The following is a 16,781-nucleotide window of genomic DNA, read 5'->3' on the forward strand; positions in this document are numbered from 1 at the left end:
AATTGATCTGATAAACATACATCTTTTATACAGCTTTTAAGAAAAATGTTTGTTTTAAATACAACTCATAACCGCACAGCTTTAGCTCGCCCTTGCTGGGGACGTGATCGCGTTCAGAAGTCGAAAAAAAAAAAAGATCACAGTTTCATGAAAAGAAAACGAAAACAAAACAACAATTTTTTTGTCAATATCTTGTTAAAAACTCGAACAATAAATTATTCTCCTATGAGCTTTTAAAATGATTTTATATTACATTTTGTTGGAAATACTTATTTTTTACGAGACTTTCTTTTCTTTTTCTTTTTTTTTCTTTTTTTTGCTTTTTGTTTTTAAATCCTATTAAAAGTTCAAATCTATCATCAGCAAACTAAACGCCTAAAGGTCAGACTGGTTTAAATGAGCTTCTTTTTCATTGTATGTTACTGATGAAATAAAACTCTATATCGTAAACTACAGAAAATACATATTGTCGATTAGAGGTAATTAGTATGCAGATATTCCATTGAACATTTCCCATGTGATTGACAATATGTTTAAAGGTTTGTGGTTGGTTTGTTTTCGTGTGTTTTTTTTTTTTTTTTTGTCTTTTCCTTTTCTTTTTCTTTCTTTTTTTTTTTTTTTTTTTTTTTTTTTTTTTTTTTTTAATTTTTATTTTTTTAAAGATGAAGTTAAGTAGTTTCCAGGCAGAGGTTCAAGGCTGAAATGCTGCTGTCTAAGATGTTGGATGTGAGTAATAGCGAGCCCCTGCCTGGAGCAGAGCTGGCGGTGTCCTCCTCCCTGAGGGGCAGGGACAGGAGCATCCTCTCACCAGGAGCCACGAAACAAGAGTTGGCAGGAGCTGATATATTATAACAGTACTAGCAGGAGTCATGTTAGATCGCTTACTATTACTCTGGAACTGCGGCTCTAATTGGAGTTACTACCCTCTTCCCTTACTTCTGTTTCACAAGGACCATTACTGAGAAGCATTAGCTGAGCACAGTGCTAGTTGGGAGAGAACTGGGGTGAAGCAGAAGCAGGCCTGGGAAAAACTAACCTGCCCTTCTTTGCTTCATTTCTTGATATTAAACAGTGAATTAAAATGCAAATGCACAGCAAGAAAAGAGATATATGGTCTGAACCTAAAGAGCAAGTAGCTTTTCCTTTTTTTATTTTTTATTTTTTTTGTTTTAAAAGCCACCCAATGTCACTTTAATAAAGCACCTGTAGGTATGCCTGATGATAGAACAAAAAAGGAATGCAATATTTTCTGCCCACACTTTAGCTACCTTGTCAAGGAATTAATTTACTGATCTGGAAGCAAGTCATGCAGTTCCACAAATTCCCTTCTTTTGGATTTACAGATTCATAGTCATTGACCTTAATTGGTTTGCACTCACAGATTCTTTTCTTCAGGTGTTACACCTTTTACTGCTATACAGAATTGCTCAAATTAGCTGGAGAGATCAAAGTGGCCCAGAAAAAAAATTAAAATCACACCACTGTAAGTAAATACTGAAACATCTTGACATCAGCTCATACAAGCAGTGGCAGGCCGGTCTGTGTTCGCACGCAGCAGATTTCTGAGGCTTTGTGTCAGGAGGAGTTTCATAATTTGATACGATTGGGGTGGCTGATGAAACCGGCTGCGATTTGCTTTCAGGACACAAGTTCAGTTACTGTGCAGTGGTATCAAAGAATGGCTTTTGTTGCACTGATTTTTTTTACAAGATTTTTTTTTTTCCACATACCAATACCTTGTTACCAGTCCTTTCCTTTTCTTTTTCCTTTTTCTCATTTTTTTTTTTGTTTTATTCTCTTTTTCTCTCTTTTTTTTTTTTATTTTTTTTTTCTTTCCTTTTCCTCTCTTATTTTCTTTTACTTCTTTCAAGCAAAGCAAGAATATTTCAGTGATGGTTTGCATTGTTGTGAGTCTCAGAGTCTTCCATAAGGCACTGAAGGAAAAAAAAATCAGTTTTTCCTATTAAAAGTACATTGCACCATCATCAATGCGTGTCACGCCTGACACCTCGGAGAGAGTACGACTGGCTCAGGTGGTCCAAATCCATGAAGTAGCCACATTCTCTGCTGCTTTTCCTCTTGCAAGCTGTCAGGGTGAGGATCTATAATAAAACCAGAAAGATTTCATCACTGCCTGGCAGCGAGGGGCAGGAGAGCTCAGCCCGGGGAGAGGCACAGGCTGTGGGCTAACCAGGCTTTTCCAGGGTCATTTTTCAGCAATTCAGTTCTCCTTTTCCAGCTTCAGAAATCACAAATTATAGCGCAAAAGTTTTTGCTCTATCGTAGGCTTTTTTTGAGACTTCCTAAGACCACTTACCTGACCTGATTATAGCTTAAAAAACAAAGGGGAAGAGATCACCAGCAAGAGAGAGATGCAATTTTTAAAGCATTTAACAAAATACTTCCATTTTGAACCAGCACGATGCTGGAGAGAGGAGTTACTCACTACAGCATGAAGCCAGCTACCCCTGAATGAATGCATTACAGGAGGGTACCAAGCTTACTTCTGAGCAGGGGAGAAATTTAAACCACTGCTGCCACAGGAGGATGTTTCAAAAGGCCCCTTGCAGCAGCCTGCTGATGAACACAACAAAATAGCACAGACAGCTAAAAAAAAGAGAGAAAGGAGAAACCCCAGCGGGTTCAGGTCCCGGCCCGCAGCCGTACCCCTAGATTTTCACACTCTCTGTGCCGTACACGTTGTAGCCTTCTCTGTAGGTGGCGTAATTCTGGGTGTTGGTGGCGGGAGCAGGTTTGAAGTTCTGCGTGTTCTTGGTGAGTTTCATTCGCTTGGACTCGGCCCGAGACTTGTAGCAGAACTCGATCAGTGCCACCATCATGGCCAGCCCCAGGCCTCCCACCAGGATATAGAACACCCCGGCAACATTGCTCAGGCTCAGAGCGCTCGTCTTGTCCTAAGAGAAACGAGTGATGCCGTTAGCTTTGCTGTGAGGAGCAGACAGGCACACAGACAACAAGTTACTTTGCTCTCAGTCCTAGCTGCAAATGCTACACTCGTGGTGTTCGGTGTCCGGCTCAGGGAGCGGTGCTGTCCCCCCATCCCCGCAGCCTGGGGCTGCAGCAGTGACTGCTCTGCCTTCCACCCTGTGGCGGGTGAAGCCCTGGCTGACTCCAAGGCGATGAGATATTTTTGGTCACTGACTGTCCCAGGCCTTTGGTGTCCCCGAGCAAACCCGCCTACGGCCGAGCATCCCTGGTGGCAAAGGCACTGCGGGAAAGCTGTGCCGGGGAAAGCAGTGGCTGAGTAAAACAGCAGGTTTTGGAAAAGGCCATGACAAAAACAGAAAAAGAAAAAGCCAAACCACTGCACATTTGGTTCTCGTGAATGTAGGTAAAATTACCGAGATGTTCCTAAACTTATCTACATTTCTTTTCAATATTAAAAAAACACCACAACACCCTAGGAAGGTGGTCAGTTCCTTAGAGGTCAAGCAGCAGAGCCCTGAGCTAACCAGCAACTCTGGGAGAGTGAGTTACTGAATAAAAACATTGTTAAACAAAAATCACTGGCCAGGGTTTACCTTCCTTCAGTACATGTCAGATGGGGGAGAGGCTTGCATTTTTAAGAACAGGATTCTGTAATCAGAATAAATAGAGCTGCAACCCTTTTGCTGCTGCATGGGCAGGTGGGCTGGCTGTGGGCAGGCAGGGTGGCTGGCATGGCCCTGGCTGGGCTGGCACACCACACCACTCTGGGATGGACAGGCAGGTGCCAAAGCAACCTGGCTGTGCCCAGAGAAAACACCTGCTGACAGAGCTTCATTAACAAGTCCCTTCAGGGAGAGAAAAATTCAAATATAGTTGCAATAAAATAGGATCTACCTTGCAAGTGTCTGTGCACTTCACGAGCAGTTTGGATGAATGCAATTGTAGCAAACAGCCTGACATATAAACTAAAGATCTCATTTATATCTCTTTTCAATTACATTTCCCTTCTGCAGCTGCTGTGTGTTCAGATATCCCATGATCCCAAATTTATCTCATACAACAGCTACAGGGTTGTGCCCTAAGCAACTTCCAGTCCAACTGAAATCAATGAAATTTTATTATTGGCTTCGCTGGAACTTGAAATTGTCCTCCGACACTGAGAGGGTGCTTTGAAATTATAGTTTTCTGTTTGAATGATTACAGAGAGCACTTCCAAAGGCACCAGGGGAGTTAGGCACTCAACTGCGACCGATTTCAGCTGGAGGTGGATTTCTCCTCCTCTTGGTGCCTTTGAAAATGTCCTTCACTCCAACAAGCCCAGCACTTTTACAGGGTTTTTCTCCCCATTGGGTCTATAAGCATTAAGGAAAAAAAAAAATCCTCTGTGTTTTCTTTTAACTGAATGGTGTAAATAAATATTTCCTGCAATTTAAGTGTGCAGCTACTGGGGTGATCCACCTCAGGGGTGGGATCTCCGCTGGAGTCTACAGCAGTTCCACGTGAGGTTGGCCAGCCCCGCAGCACAGCTGGAGGGCAACAGGGCAGTACAGCAGCAAAATGGTTCAAAGCAGTATAAAAAGTAATAAACAACATTTAGGTAATGACTCACCATTGGAATTTCTAGGTTTTTTTTTAAAAAATCCAAGCAATTACAGACTGAAATGGGAAACAGGGTGGGAAAGGTGTTTTTTCCTTATCAGTGGTCTGTCCTGAAAATTTACGCCCTTAGCAAGCACGTGACTGTCTCCCAAACCGACATGTAGAGAATCTAAGTCATAATTTTGAAACAAAAATTTTTTTCAATAAAACTAAAAACAAGAAAAGATGCTGGCCTGAATAATACACAATGACTGTGCTAAAAGTTGCACATTTAATTGAAAACACCACCTTGGGAGGCTTTGGGGGCTTCTCTTTGCTTGTTTTTCTAGCAAAATACTCACACAGTAAAACATACTTACAACTACAGTCTGTTACTGCACATAAGAAAAACGCTGTCATGTTCTGAGACTTAAATTATTTTTTTCTAGTCTTTTCTTTCAACCTTTGAAATGTAAATAGCAACTTTTGAAAGTCATTCTTGGTATAAACAAACAGTGGGGTCAAAATGTGATTGCTAATCAGTACAAAAAGACCTTCAGCGACTGACCTTACTTCCGGAGTCCTTGGCTCCACATTCACCCTTATCGTACCACCATTTGTTTTTCAGCTTGTCTAAGATGCCTTGTTCACTGAGTTTCAATACTGCAAGGTTTACAGGAGTTCTTCACGTGGGAAATAACATAAATAACATTATATTATGTTATTTTATGTTATTCAATCTTTAAACTACTTTAATACTATACAAAGCGATAAAGCAGGGTTCCTGGCCACAAAGTATTTACACTGCAGGCAACTGGATCATCCCCTTAAGTTAACTCTAGAGCATCTCTACATTACCAGGTCCTGCCCATATCGCTTTGAGTAATCGGCACTCACTGTTAAATGAAGGCAGTAGAAACAAAGCAAGGCCAATTTCCCAGTTTGGTGCCCCACAGGCACTTGCAGTAGCTTTACAGATTCGGGTGGGTTTGATCCAGCAGGACCCTCGTATTGCACTAACAGACAGAAGCCCCAAACCCAGCCACTCTGGCTTCTCACAGGGGAGCAGTGCTCGTGGCTCCCGGTCCCCCACGGCCCCCGCGCTGTGGGGGGGTGTGTGCACATCTGCAAAGCAAAAACCCCTGGGCTGCATTCCTGGAGGGAGGTCCTGCCAGCCCTCACAGCTGCTTCCCTGCCAGCCATGGCTTCTCCAGCTCCCGTGGTTGCTGCTGCAGGGGCTGTGCTGGGAGGCACGGTGCTTGGCTGCGCTCCCCGGAGCTGCTGCATCCTGAACTCCCCCAGTCCAGGGAACTGCAGCAGAAAATAAGCAAATGCAGACCTCTGTGAAGCAAATGAGTGAATATGGAAACGCTTGCTGAAAGTGCCCAGGGTGGGAAATGTTGTCAGGACAAAGGGAGTTGCTGACTGGTGCTGCCAAGAGCCCACAGCCCAAGGGTACCTGAGCTCATCTGCCTCTTCCCTGTGGGAAAGCAGCACCTGAGGAGCTCTCAGTTGCATTTTGTCATTTCTATTTCCTCCTTGTGTGATGTCTTGTTATTTTTCCTGCCTGCTACGATAAGACAGGCTCCCTGCATAAGGGACATCCTCAGCTCCTGCTCCTGCTTGGAAAGCTCTGATCCCTGCTCCATGGCTGTGCAGGGCAGCTGGTGGGGCGGAAAGGGCTGGGCCCTTATCCTCAGCAATGCTCTGCCACTTTGCACGGCATAACACCAGGCAGACACATGGACAGCCTGTTCTGTGTCCATCCAGGCCTGCTGTCAGTGGAGGAGATGCAGGAGCTCAGCCCGTGTCTGCCCCAGTGCCAGCCTCATGCCTGGAACTTGCTGCTCCCTCTCTTTCTCCCAAAGGGCCTGAGACTCTGCCAAGAGGAAGAGACTCAGGAGAAAGAGCAGCACGACCTATACAAAACACCCGAAATACAAGCCTAACTGCACAATGGAATTTAGGGAAACATCCCCAGACCAGGAGGGCCGAGCCCTGCCATGCCTGGGGCAGGGCAAGATGCCGGAAGAAGTAGCTGGTAAAGAAAAGCCCCCTTCCCTCATCTCGCAGCAAGGAGCTGCCTCTGAGATGGCTGTGAGATTGTCGGTGGCTGATGCTGGACAGCGCTGCCCTGGGAAATGCCCCGTGCCCTTTGGAAGGAGAGTAGCGGCCCCACGGAGGCGGGACAGGCTGTGCTCAGCTTGTGGGGCACCAGGATAAAAATCAGCATGTTCAAGAGCTCCTGAGCTGAATGCCCCATGGGCTGCATTGATGTGACCCAGTGTGGTATCACCAAGGCCAGCAGGGAGACAAAGGCAGGGAAAAGCCATCGAGGTGGGGAGAACCACCGGTCTCTGCTCCCAGCTGCAGCAATGCCAGCACTGCCTGCAGAGCTTCCTGGCTGTCCAGGGAGAGGCAGCACCACTCCTGGTCTGCACAGGGTTCGGTCTGACACCAGCCAAGATTTTATTTTTATAAAATGGCTATTTTTAAGCGGCAGCTGTAATCTAATTAAGTATCAATCAGGGCTGGCTGTACGCACTCAGGCGGACACAGCCGACGGCTGGCGGTGACAAGCCGCAGGAGACTGACCGTGTTTGCTGGCTCGGCGCTGGCAGCAGGCACAGAGCCCTTCCACCAGGAGCCAGAGGCATCCTAAAAAGCCAGCTGTGCTGCAGCTACACTTACATCCTCCTGCAGGTAGGGCTATAAAACATTAACAGGATCAAAGCATGCTCCGCACGCTGCAAACTCCCTGGGTGCTGCAAGCAATGCACCTGCCCTGCTGGGTTACACCGATGGCCACCTGCCAGGTCTTAGCAGGGCCACCACTGGGGACCCTCATGGACAGCAGTGGCAGTGTTGAGACCCCCAGTGACACCCAGGCAAACACACTGTGAGCAGCCGTGTATGACTGAAATGCCAGTCAGTGAAAGCTGAGTACCTTTACCTACCACTTACAGGCCCCAGCAGAGAGTGGGGTGAATTATTGTTTAGAGAACAGTGCTCTCATTTAAAATTTCATTTAAAAACTATCCAATTTGGAGAGATTTTATGCAATACATCTCTCTGCTTTGAAAAGCATTGTACAGCTGAGAATACACAAACAATAGGAAGAAGGTTATAAACACCTTTCCTCCTACCTGCATATTTTATTGTGCAAATTTCCCCCTCCCCCCAGTCCTATTGCAAACACTATTTTTAATTTGCATGCCTTTACAAACCCCATACGGAGCACCAAGAATTTGCATAACATCCAATACATTATAGATTAGCTTTCACAACATTATACAGTACTGGGAAACGAGGAGGCTTAATATGCTAATTAGTGTGCTGCATTTTTTTTTTCCAAAACCAAGATTGCAGTTAATTGTGCAAATGCAACTGCCAAAAAAAAAAGAAAAAAAGAAAAAAAGAAAAAAAAAAAGAAAAAAGCAGTAAACTAAAATTATCTTAGCTAAAACAGATGGGAATTTGCCTAAACTGGGGTTTTCGCTGTAGTTTGTCATGGCCCTGTTTGTCAGTGAGGTCCCTCAGCCTGGGTAGGAGAGAGGTGGTTTGGTCCATCCATTTGTCCCAACATGAGTAGATGACTGGGATGGGCACACAGGTGCCAGGGAGCCACTGCCCGCTTCTGGCCCACCGAGGCTTTGCTGGTGGAGCTATCACTATGCCAGGTGTTCCTCCCCTTCCTGCTGGGGCTGTTCCTCCCCTACCTTAGCCTGTCTCATCCCCCCAGCACACGACCTGGTGATTTGCCTGAGCCAGCTCCCAGCCCTCCTCAGCTCAGCTGTTTTGCTGGCTGGGGCACTGGAATGAACATCGGTACCTCAGTGAGGACACTCTCAATGTGCAAGAAAAGGCACCAGTCTGTGGAGCATAAAATGCAGCTCGTTTCATTAAAGGAACAGTTTTGTCAGCTTCCAGGAAATGAACCCCAAGACCTCCTAATGCATGAGCTGCTTCCTGTGCAGCAGGATTTGAGTGACCTGACGGTGAGAGAAGACGTGATGCCTCTGCAACCACTGGTTCAGAGCTCCAGGAATGCAGTGTGGGCTGGTGCAGGATGGACTCCTCAACTCCCAAATTCCCAGGGTAAGCAAATATATTGGAAAGCGAGCCTGGCTGCTGGTACATTTGCTAATTGCTCATTTCTCAGTAGTTGTGTAGCTTGGTTCAACTTAACAGTCAGAGTCAGGCATGGTTTATCTGAGATCCTGATGGGAGCAGAGAGGGGGCCATGTCTGGATTCTGGCATTCTTCTCACCCAGTGAACGCAAATCCTCTGTGGCATCACTTCCAAGCTGAGTATGTTCACCATGCAGAGGTCCCTTCTCAGAAGAAAAAGCTGCTATGTGCTCTTTGCAGAGCATTCATTACATTTCTATTTCATTACTATCTATCTTCCATTTAAGCCATTAATATGGAAAAGAGGAAACATGATGACTCAGAGGCCATCTCTCTTCTTACTTCTCTTTGAGACACCCTCACCTGTCTGAGGGATTTCTTGCTTTGCCTCCTCTCACCAAAGCACTAGTGCAGGTTAGTTGCAGTAAATTTTATCTCCGTTGAGAAAATTGGTGGCATTATAATATTTCTTTCTGGCCAGAACAAGTTTGAAGTAGAGGACAAGTAAATTAATCATCGAAGAAATAGATCTCTATTAGTCCCAAAAGTGGGAAGGTAGAAACCCTGCCCCTCTCAAATTATAAATCAAAACAGGTTTCTGGCAGTTTGATTAATGACCTTTCAGGTTAATTTTCATGATTTCACCTGCACCTATTTAAAGCAGATAACCCCAAACCAGGTGTTTTACCTACTGCCATCACTAAATTCTACCAGTTCAGAGGTCCAGCAGGCTGCAGTCCCACATTTGACTGCAAAAGCTGGCCAAGCTGTTCTTCTGGCAACTGGGTTCCAGTTACTGGCCATCGTGTTTGTGCGCCAGTGCTGCAAACAGGACCCATCCCTGAACAAACTTGGACTGCAGTGAAGAGTCAGAGCAGTTTCTTGGAAAAGCACTGTTAATTTATGAAAAGAACACTGCGGTCCTGCCAGGAAAGGGCCCTTTTCCAGGAATGATGCTAGTGGCTTTGTAGCTGGTGTTCGGGGTTTGTATCAGCAGGTGATACAAAGAGCCGGTGACCACTGCAGGTGAAAATTAGGAGCAGAAGTCACTTTAGGACTTGAATGTCTCGCCCAATAATCTACAGACTTTTTTTAGCTGTATCTAACTGGCGGCTGAGTGGCATGAAGTCTCAGCAATGCTGCAGTTATGTTTATTACTTTCAATCCATAAAGATTTTAAGTGATGATTGGAACAGCTTTGAGTAATTCACACCCCATTCTATGCTCTAATGGATGTAATATAAATGTTATACCCAAACCCAAACATTGCCAAGGAGAGTGAATGAACATGGCAGGCAGCACACTGTTCCTTCAAAGCAGATGAGCCATTGCTCAGAATTTAGAATTTTTAGATGCAATCTTTCAGAAAAGGGAGGTGCAAAGTAAAGGTGTAACAAGTGAAGGCTCTTCAGAGCATTAACTGAAGGGGTTCCTCGGAATGGGACAGGACAGAGAGAGCAGTGCATGGGCTGCTCTGCATCTCCTGGGCTGTGGGACTGCCCCTGGAACCTCTCACCACCTGGGTCTTACAGCTCCTTCACCCGCCATCAGCCCATTTCCGATGTTCCCTAGAATATCTGGTGTACAGAACACAGTGTGGCATTTTTGCAACACTGTTGCTTGCAGCATCTTGAGAGTCAAAATGTAGCTTTTCTGGGGGTAAAGAAATCACCTGTGAGCTTGAAGGAAGACCAGGATAACATCAACATTGAGAGTTCCTTTCTTGTCTTGAAAATGTCCTTTCTTCACTCATGCCTGGGGCTGAGGCTCAGGATAGCAGAGAACAAGCTGCAGAAATGCTGATCAGCTGGGGAGGGATCCCGGTTGGCTCAGGAGGATGTCAAATGATGGGCAGGAGCTCCAACCTCTGCAGTTTCACTGCTCATGAGGGGTCTCAGGAGGGCTTTGTGGCTTCTGCAGGGCTACTCAGGCAGGACGTCCATGTCCCCAGCAGCACCTGGGAGGGACATGGTCCATCTCCCCCAGTGACAGAAGAGTCCATTTAGAGATGAAGTCAAGAAATATAAGGCCAGTGGCAATGAGGATCCCTCTCACACAGGCAGATGGATGCTGGCTCCAAACATACGGTAAATACGGTCACCAGGAGCCTCATCCATCATGAGATGTGACCTCCCCATGCACCAAACTCCACATCTGCCACGATGCAGAATCCTCGGTGGTCACCAACACGTGCTTGTTCATTTTTCCCAGCAGTGCAACAGCAGACGCCAAATTCCTCTGGCTGGAGAAGCGCTGTGGAAGTGCAGGCACACACCACTCGGGCTGTGGCATTCACAGCAAAGCTGTTTCTGTTTCACTGTACCTTAGCACTGCCCATTTGTGTCCACTGGGAGAGGTGAAATCACAGCGCCAAAGACACTCCCGGGCTCTGGCTGTGTCACACAGCATGGCACAGAACAGCTGTAAATCTGGACTAATATCCGGCTAGGCCAGGTTTATGGCTGATTTGTGGCATCAGAGCAACAGAAAGCCACGGGAGGCATCTGGCAAATCTGTCCCTTCCAAGAGTGCAAGATTAATGAAGCGGGACATCCTCCTTCCACATCAGAGTGTGGCCCCATGGTCAGACCAAGGGCTGTGTTCTCTGCAAAGGGCTCATCACCCTCCCATCCAAATCCCAGGGATGTGAAGGAGGCGAGAGTCCATGGTGGTACCAGGTCTTGGTTACTGCATTGTAAAGTGGGTTTTGACGTATTTTTAATCCCTATTATTTTTTACCTAATCCCTTAAATTTAATAATCTGACATATTTAGAGCATTCTCATTTCTGCAGTGGGAATTGTTTTCCTTTGTTCCTTATGACCAGAGCTGTCCTTGCTGGCTGGAGCATCCCTGGGATTGCTGACATCAGCACAACCCAACCAACAACATTATATCAAAGAGTTCAGAAGTTAAATGCTTGGGTTTCTAAAATCCACCTCACAGTGACAGGAAAGGCAAGTGGATTAAGGCACAAACAAATAAGCATTTTCTTAATTCCAAATGCTTCCTAAAATCCTCTTGAGCAGAACTGCTGAAAATACTGGATTAATTGTTCCTGTTGGTGTCACAGGCAAATCTACACTAATTTCAGGGGAAGTAGAGCAGGCAGTTGCTGTGGACATGTGGGATGTGTCACCTTTGCCATGCTCCAAGAGGTAAACACCTGAAGGGTAGAGGGAGAATGACCCTGAACAACTGCACCATTGCTCGGCACAGCAGAGAAACCCCTCCCTGCTACACATCCCACCGAATCCCCAGCCTTCTCCACTTGGCTGGCAGGAGGAAGGGGAGTTGATGCTGAAAGGGGCTTCCAGTCCTGCTGACTGTAGCTGAGCAGGCCAGAAGGCAAGTGGCCACCACCGCATCCCCGAGCCAGCCCGTGCAGGCACACGGCCACACAGGGCACTGACAAAGGCAGAAATCAAGCCCAGGCACTCTGCTTAATTTGACAGAATACCATAAAAATCTCACTAACGACCATCTTGGTATCGTTAAAATATAAAGATAGAAACAATCCAGGAAGATACACCAAATCCAGCATTACTCTCTAGAGGGCATCACTTGAGGTTAAAGACACATCTAAAGCAAATGAGGCACTTTATTCCCCCAAGCTCTATAAATCCCAGCCTGATCTGTAACTACTGAATGGACTTTTTGTCAGATCTTGTTACTGAAATAACCTCTGAAAAGATACAAAAGCTGGGGGTGAATGCATTGTCCAAGGGCTCTGCTCCTGCCCAGATCAGATCCATCTGCCCGTTGCAATATACTCATTTAGCAGCCTCTCTGTAACACGACTTCATGTTTTGTGATACACCCACACATGAGGGATGGGGGAGATTTTGGGTGGAAAGAGGCTCATTATTCAAACCCATGTGTTTGTTTAAAGACAATAATTACCTGATATCACAAACAGGAGTGAAGAGCCCTGATAACATGGGCATAAACCAGTATGGTCAATCACTGTTCCTGCTTGTTATCTTCTATCTCAGAAAGTGATCTTTGGTATTCCACATTGAACATTTAAAATTCATGGAAAAAGCACCAGGGATTTCTTTAAGAAATGAGCCCTTGGTTGCTCTTTGCTACTATTTCAGAGCCCAAATTTCCCCCTGCTCTGTGTTACCAGCAATTGCACATCTCCAAGATTTAACATCTGAGGGATTGAAATGCTTTATGGGTGGGCAGAGGAAGAGATAACAGTGAAAGCCATCTAGTTTGAAGAGACAAAGAGCTTTAAAAATTAGAAGATTAAAACTCAGCGCCTTAAGCCCCATATAACCCCCAGCCACCTAAGAAATACACTGCACGTCAATGGCTGGGGTAGTGCTCAGAGGCAGAGCAATATATCCCCTGGCAGAAGGATGTTGTTTTTCCTCAGTAGCAGAGCCAGCAGCAGTTCCCTGTGCTCAAGGCCCTGGGGCCTCAAGTGCTGGTGAGCAGCATCCTGGGGCTGTAGCTCCTCAGCTGCCAAGGGAGAGATTTTTAGTTCCTGCTGAGTTCTTGCTAGCTGCAATAGTTCCCCATAGCAGAACTTTGTTCTAGTCTCCATTACACTGGGCTTTTTTGTAAATAGTGTTCTTTTCCTCAGCTCAAGGATCCTTGCTTTTTCTTTCTCTCTCTTTTTTTTTTTTTTTTTTTAGGGCAGGTTGGAGCAACCACTGTATCTTTGCAGAATCTGCTGTGTTTTTCCTTGTGGTAACTAGGTATACATTTTAAATTCAGGTGTTTGAATTGGTGCACAATTGTAACATCTACACACACTGTGCACACCTGTACAGAGCCATATGTGTTACCAGCTGAGGCTGCAAATTCCTGTGCTCTTTGCAGACAGTTTGCTGTGTTTGGCAGCAGCAGCTGTCTCTATGAAAGTATATTTATATGTTTCATAAGTGTAGCTCAAACAAATTAAACTCTGTACTAACAGGACCATAATTTAATAGAAGCACCAAGTGCTAATGCAATAATATCATGCCAATGGGATTAGGAAATGCAAGCTGTTAACAAGTCACTGCAGTTCATTCATAGCAGTGCCTGAGACCTGAGGTACAGATGTGGTGAAGGGTGGGAGGAAGAGCTCCCTAAACAGGGAGGCAGAACAAGGGAGGGCAGATGCTTAAAGTCACGCTCAAACCTACACAGCAGCATGGATCTTTTCTGTCATTGCCTGGATCCTTTCTAATCGGGATGGGTATGAGCAAGAGACTCAACTTACCTTGCATGTGGGCTATCCCCTCACCTTCTCTTTCTCTTGCCTCTAGACACATCCATTTTTCCCCCCGTCTTTATTTTCCTCTTGGAACACCTTCTTCTGCGGCTCCTGCTCTCGGCTCCTCCGCAGGCTGCAGGGAGGTGCTGCTTAGTCCAAAGGCTACACAAGACATTCAGAGAACGGCTATGCCACGTGTACAGAGCTAAGGGTGTCCAACCCACGGTTACAGTGCCGGCCAGTACAGAGAAATCCACGGAGCAGCACAAGTGCCTGCGTCCACGTGAGCTCAATGCTGAAACATTAGAGTCACTTTGAAGAAGAACAAGAAGAAAGGCATTTACTCTTCCCTTTGTATGTTAAATGACAGCAGTTACTATTAAAGAGGAAACAACCAAGCCCAGACCCTCGGGGAGATGTTCAAAGAAAGGGCCCTGCTCCTGCTGCTGGGAGCTCCACTTCCAGCTGCCGGTTTTCCTTTTTTCTTTTTCCAGTCCCACGGAGCCTTCTGCCTCCACTTTTTCCACACTGATGCTTACAGTACAGGATAAATGACTCATGTAAGCAATTTATGGAAAAATTGCTTACTGTTAAGCACCACAGGTATTATCAAAAGGAGTGCACAAGTAACAAGTTCTTTCTCCAAGATTTCTTGTGGCCATAAAGGCAGGACGTGGTGTCCCTGCATGAGCCCCAGCTCTGCTGCAGTTAATGCTGCACAAGCACACAGTCAGGTCCAGCTTTGGCAAGGCAGGAAAGCCAGTCTCCAGGATATAGAGGCAAAACAAAACAGTTCCCAATGCTCAGATGCCACCAGCCCTGACTCCACCAACTCCTCCCCAGTCTGGGCAACCTGCTTGTCCCAAATTCTTGTTCTGAGCATCCCAGTTACATTCCCAGGAAAATGCCCTCAACAATCTGCACAACAGCACTGCCATTTCTGCAAACCAGAGCAGGCTCTCTGCCCTTCCTGGCAATGCCCTAAGTGAGAAACTCCAATGAACTTCTGGAGCATTAAGACTTCATTCTTGGCACAAAACATGCACAGTATTATTTCCTAATCTACTGTAAAGTAATAGCTGCCAATTAAACCAATATTCTGATGTCTTCTTTTTAAAGCATTATTTTGCTTTGTCACTAATTTGCACAATACCATAATTTCATATTACTTTCCCAGCTCTGAGCACGAATTAGCTCTGTGTTACTGTCACTGGCTCTGACTAGCCATTTTATCTTTTTCCAGCTCATAACCCAGGCCCATAGAATGGGTGACAAGGAAATTCATGCTGATGAACATAATTCCAAACAAATTGCTCAAATAAATCGTACTGCATCTCTTGAAGATGGCCATTTCCTCAAATGTTCCCTTTTACGCACGACCCGCTTGGCAATGGTGCTCTTTAGGCGTCAGGTATCATCTGAAGTAATGCATAACAGATTTCCTCTAAAAATATGCCACTTAAAAAAAATTATGCTGCAAATGCCAACGGCTGTGCTGAAAATATATCAAAGCAAACCAGCGCAGAGAAATGGGGGAACAGATCCCATCTGCTAATGGCCACACCGGCAGCTCGGAAGGGCCTGGGATGCTGCATGGAGCGCGGCTCTGAGGGCACAACTCAGCTAGCACGTTTGAGAGGTAATCCTATGATCAAAAAGAAACAATTGGAAAATGAAGTAGTATTGCATTCCATGTCATTTTCACAGATACACTCCACAAGAGATATCAGCCTAAAAAAGAATACATTAAAAAAAAGAGTAAAAAAATTTAGTCAAACAATTAGCAAGGAATCTTGGCGTGTGAGGCCAGCGAGAAGCTGCATTCAAACATTCTCCTTCCGTGTTGGCTGTCATTAAATGTTACCATGAAGGTGTAAGAATACAAGAAATCTATCAACAGCAGAACTATAGAAATTTATCTTAGCAGAAAATTGTTCCTATGCAGCTGAATAATTAGTTTCACTTAAGTCACTCAGCCTGCTTCCGCCGTCTGCATCCCCTTTTGTCTAGTTCTTGTTAAATTCCTATTCAGCCATCACTCAGCTCCAAGATGATAGGATTGTATAATAAACAAAATAATTAGTTTCCAAACTTGTAATACACTGTAACATATTTCCTGGAATATGGTTTTTTTATAACTTCTGTTTTGTATTCTCTCATAATTGAGAACTCGGCTCACATGTATAAGAGCATTTGAAGAGAGGATAATTTTGCCATGAAACTGAATTCATGCTCCTTTAGGAGGGATAAGCGAACAAATTTCGATGCACGTACCAGAACGTCTGCACCAGCCAAGCCAGCCCACACGTATTGACATGCATCCCAGAAAAATTACATATGGATGGAGCACATTCCCCTTCAGACGTCTTAAATAAGGACCACTATAAAAACTGGGTATGTCCCTTTGCCAGGGCAGTACCGGCAGCTAAGGCACTTCAGGGCAGACTGGCACGCTCTGCTCCACACCAGCGCTGGCATAGACTGGTCACACTGAAAACAAGACACATGTCAGCTGAGGCCTTGAAAACAGTCTCGTTAAAATGGCACAATGTCTTCAGTATTAAATTACAAGTGAACCTCAGGAGCATGGGATGCTTGCAGGACTAACCTTACGCTCCGTGTAACCCAACAGATTAAAAATCTTGCAGACAGTCACTTGAATACCTTTTCTTCTTTCCCGCTTCAAAATCCTTGTGAAATCGGAAGTCACTGATTAATTTTCGATTGTCAATGAAGATATGGTAACAAGGGATGAACTCACAACTCAGAACCATTCCTCTCCAAGCACAGGCACACCGCATGCGAGGCCGCGGGGAGGACAAGCACAGGAGGGCATTTTCTGGGTGACTGGGTCCTTTGTGGTACAATCATGGGCACTGGCACAGGCAAGCAGGCTGCATACTTACCTCTGG

The 16,781-nt window shown here is 45.4% G+C and overlaps 1 protein-coding gene across 5 annotated transcripts in view; it reads right to left on the reverse strand.

Moving 5' to 3' along the window:
- Positions 1–255: 255 nt before the first annotated feature.
- The window catches only part of GRIA3 (glutamate ionotropic receptor AMPA type subunit 3), a 143,513-nt gene continuing 126,987 nt past the window's right edge, over positions 256–16,781 (reverse strand). For 3 of the 5 annotated variants that reach the window (XR_003572822.1, XM_027898233.1, XM_027898257.1), the window contains 3 exons: positions 5,096–5,210; positions 2,668–2,915; positions 256–2,102 (listed from right to left, as the gene is read on the reverse strand). Coding sequence is in view for 4 of the 5 variants with exons in the window: in XM_027898233.1 (XP_027754034.1) it covers positions 2,670–2,915; positions 5,096–5,210 (361 nt within the window). In the remaining variant the exon portion in view is untranslated. The remainder of the gene's footprint in view (positions 2,103–2,667; positions 2,916–5,095; positions 5,211–16,781) is intronic. The other 2 variants (XM_027898249.1, XM_027898241.1) reach the window with 2 other exon arrangements.

The sequence above is a fragment of the Empidonax traillii genome, unplaced genomic scaffold, assembly GCF_003031625.1.
Source record: "Empidonax traillii isolate 1590-97213 ecotype Southwest subspecies unplaced genomic scaffold, ASM303162v1 scaffold20:size5563877, whole genome shotgun sequence".
NCBI classification, from domain to species: Eukaryota; Metazoa; Chordata; class Aves; order Passeriformes; family Tyrannidae; genus Empidonax; species Empidonax traillii.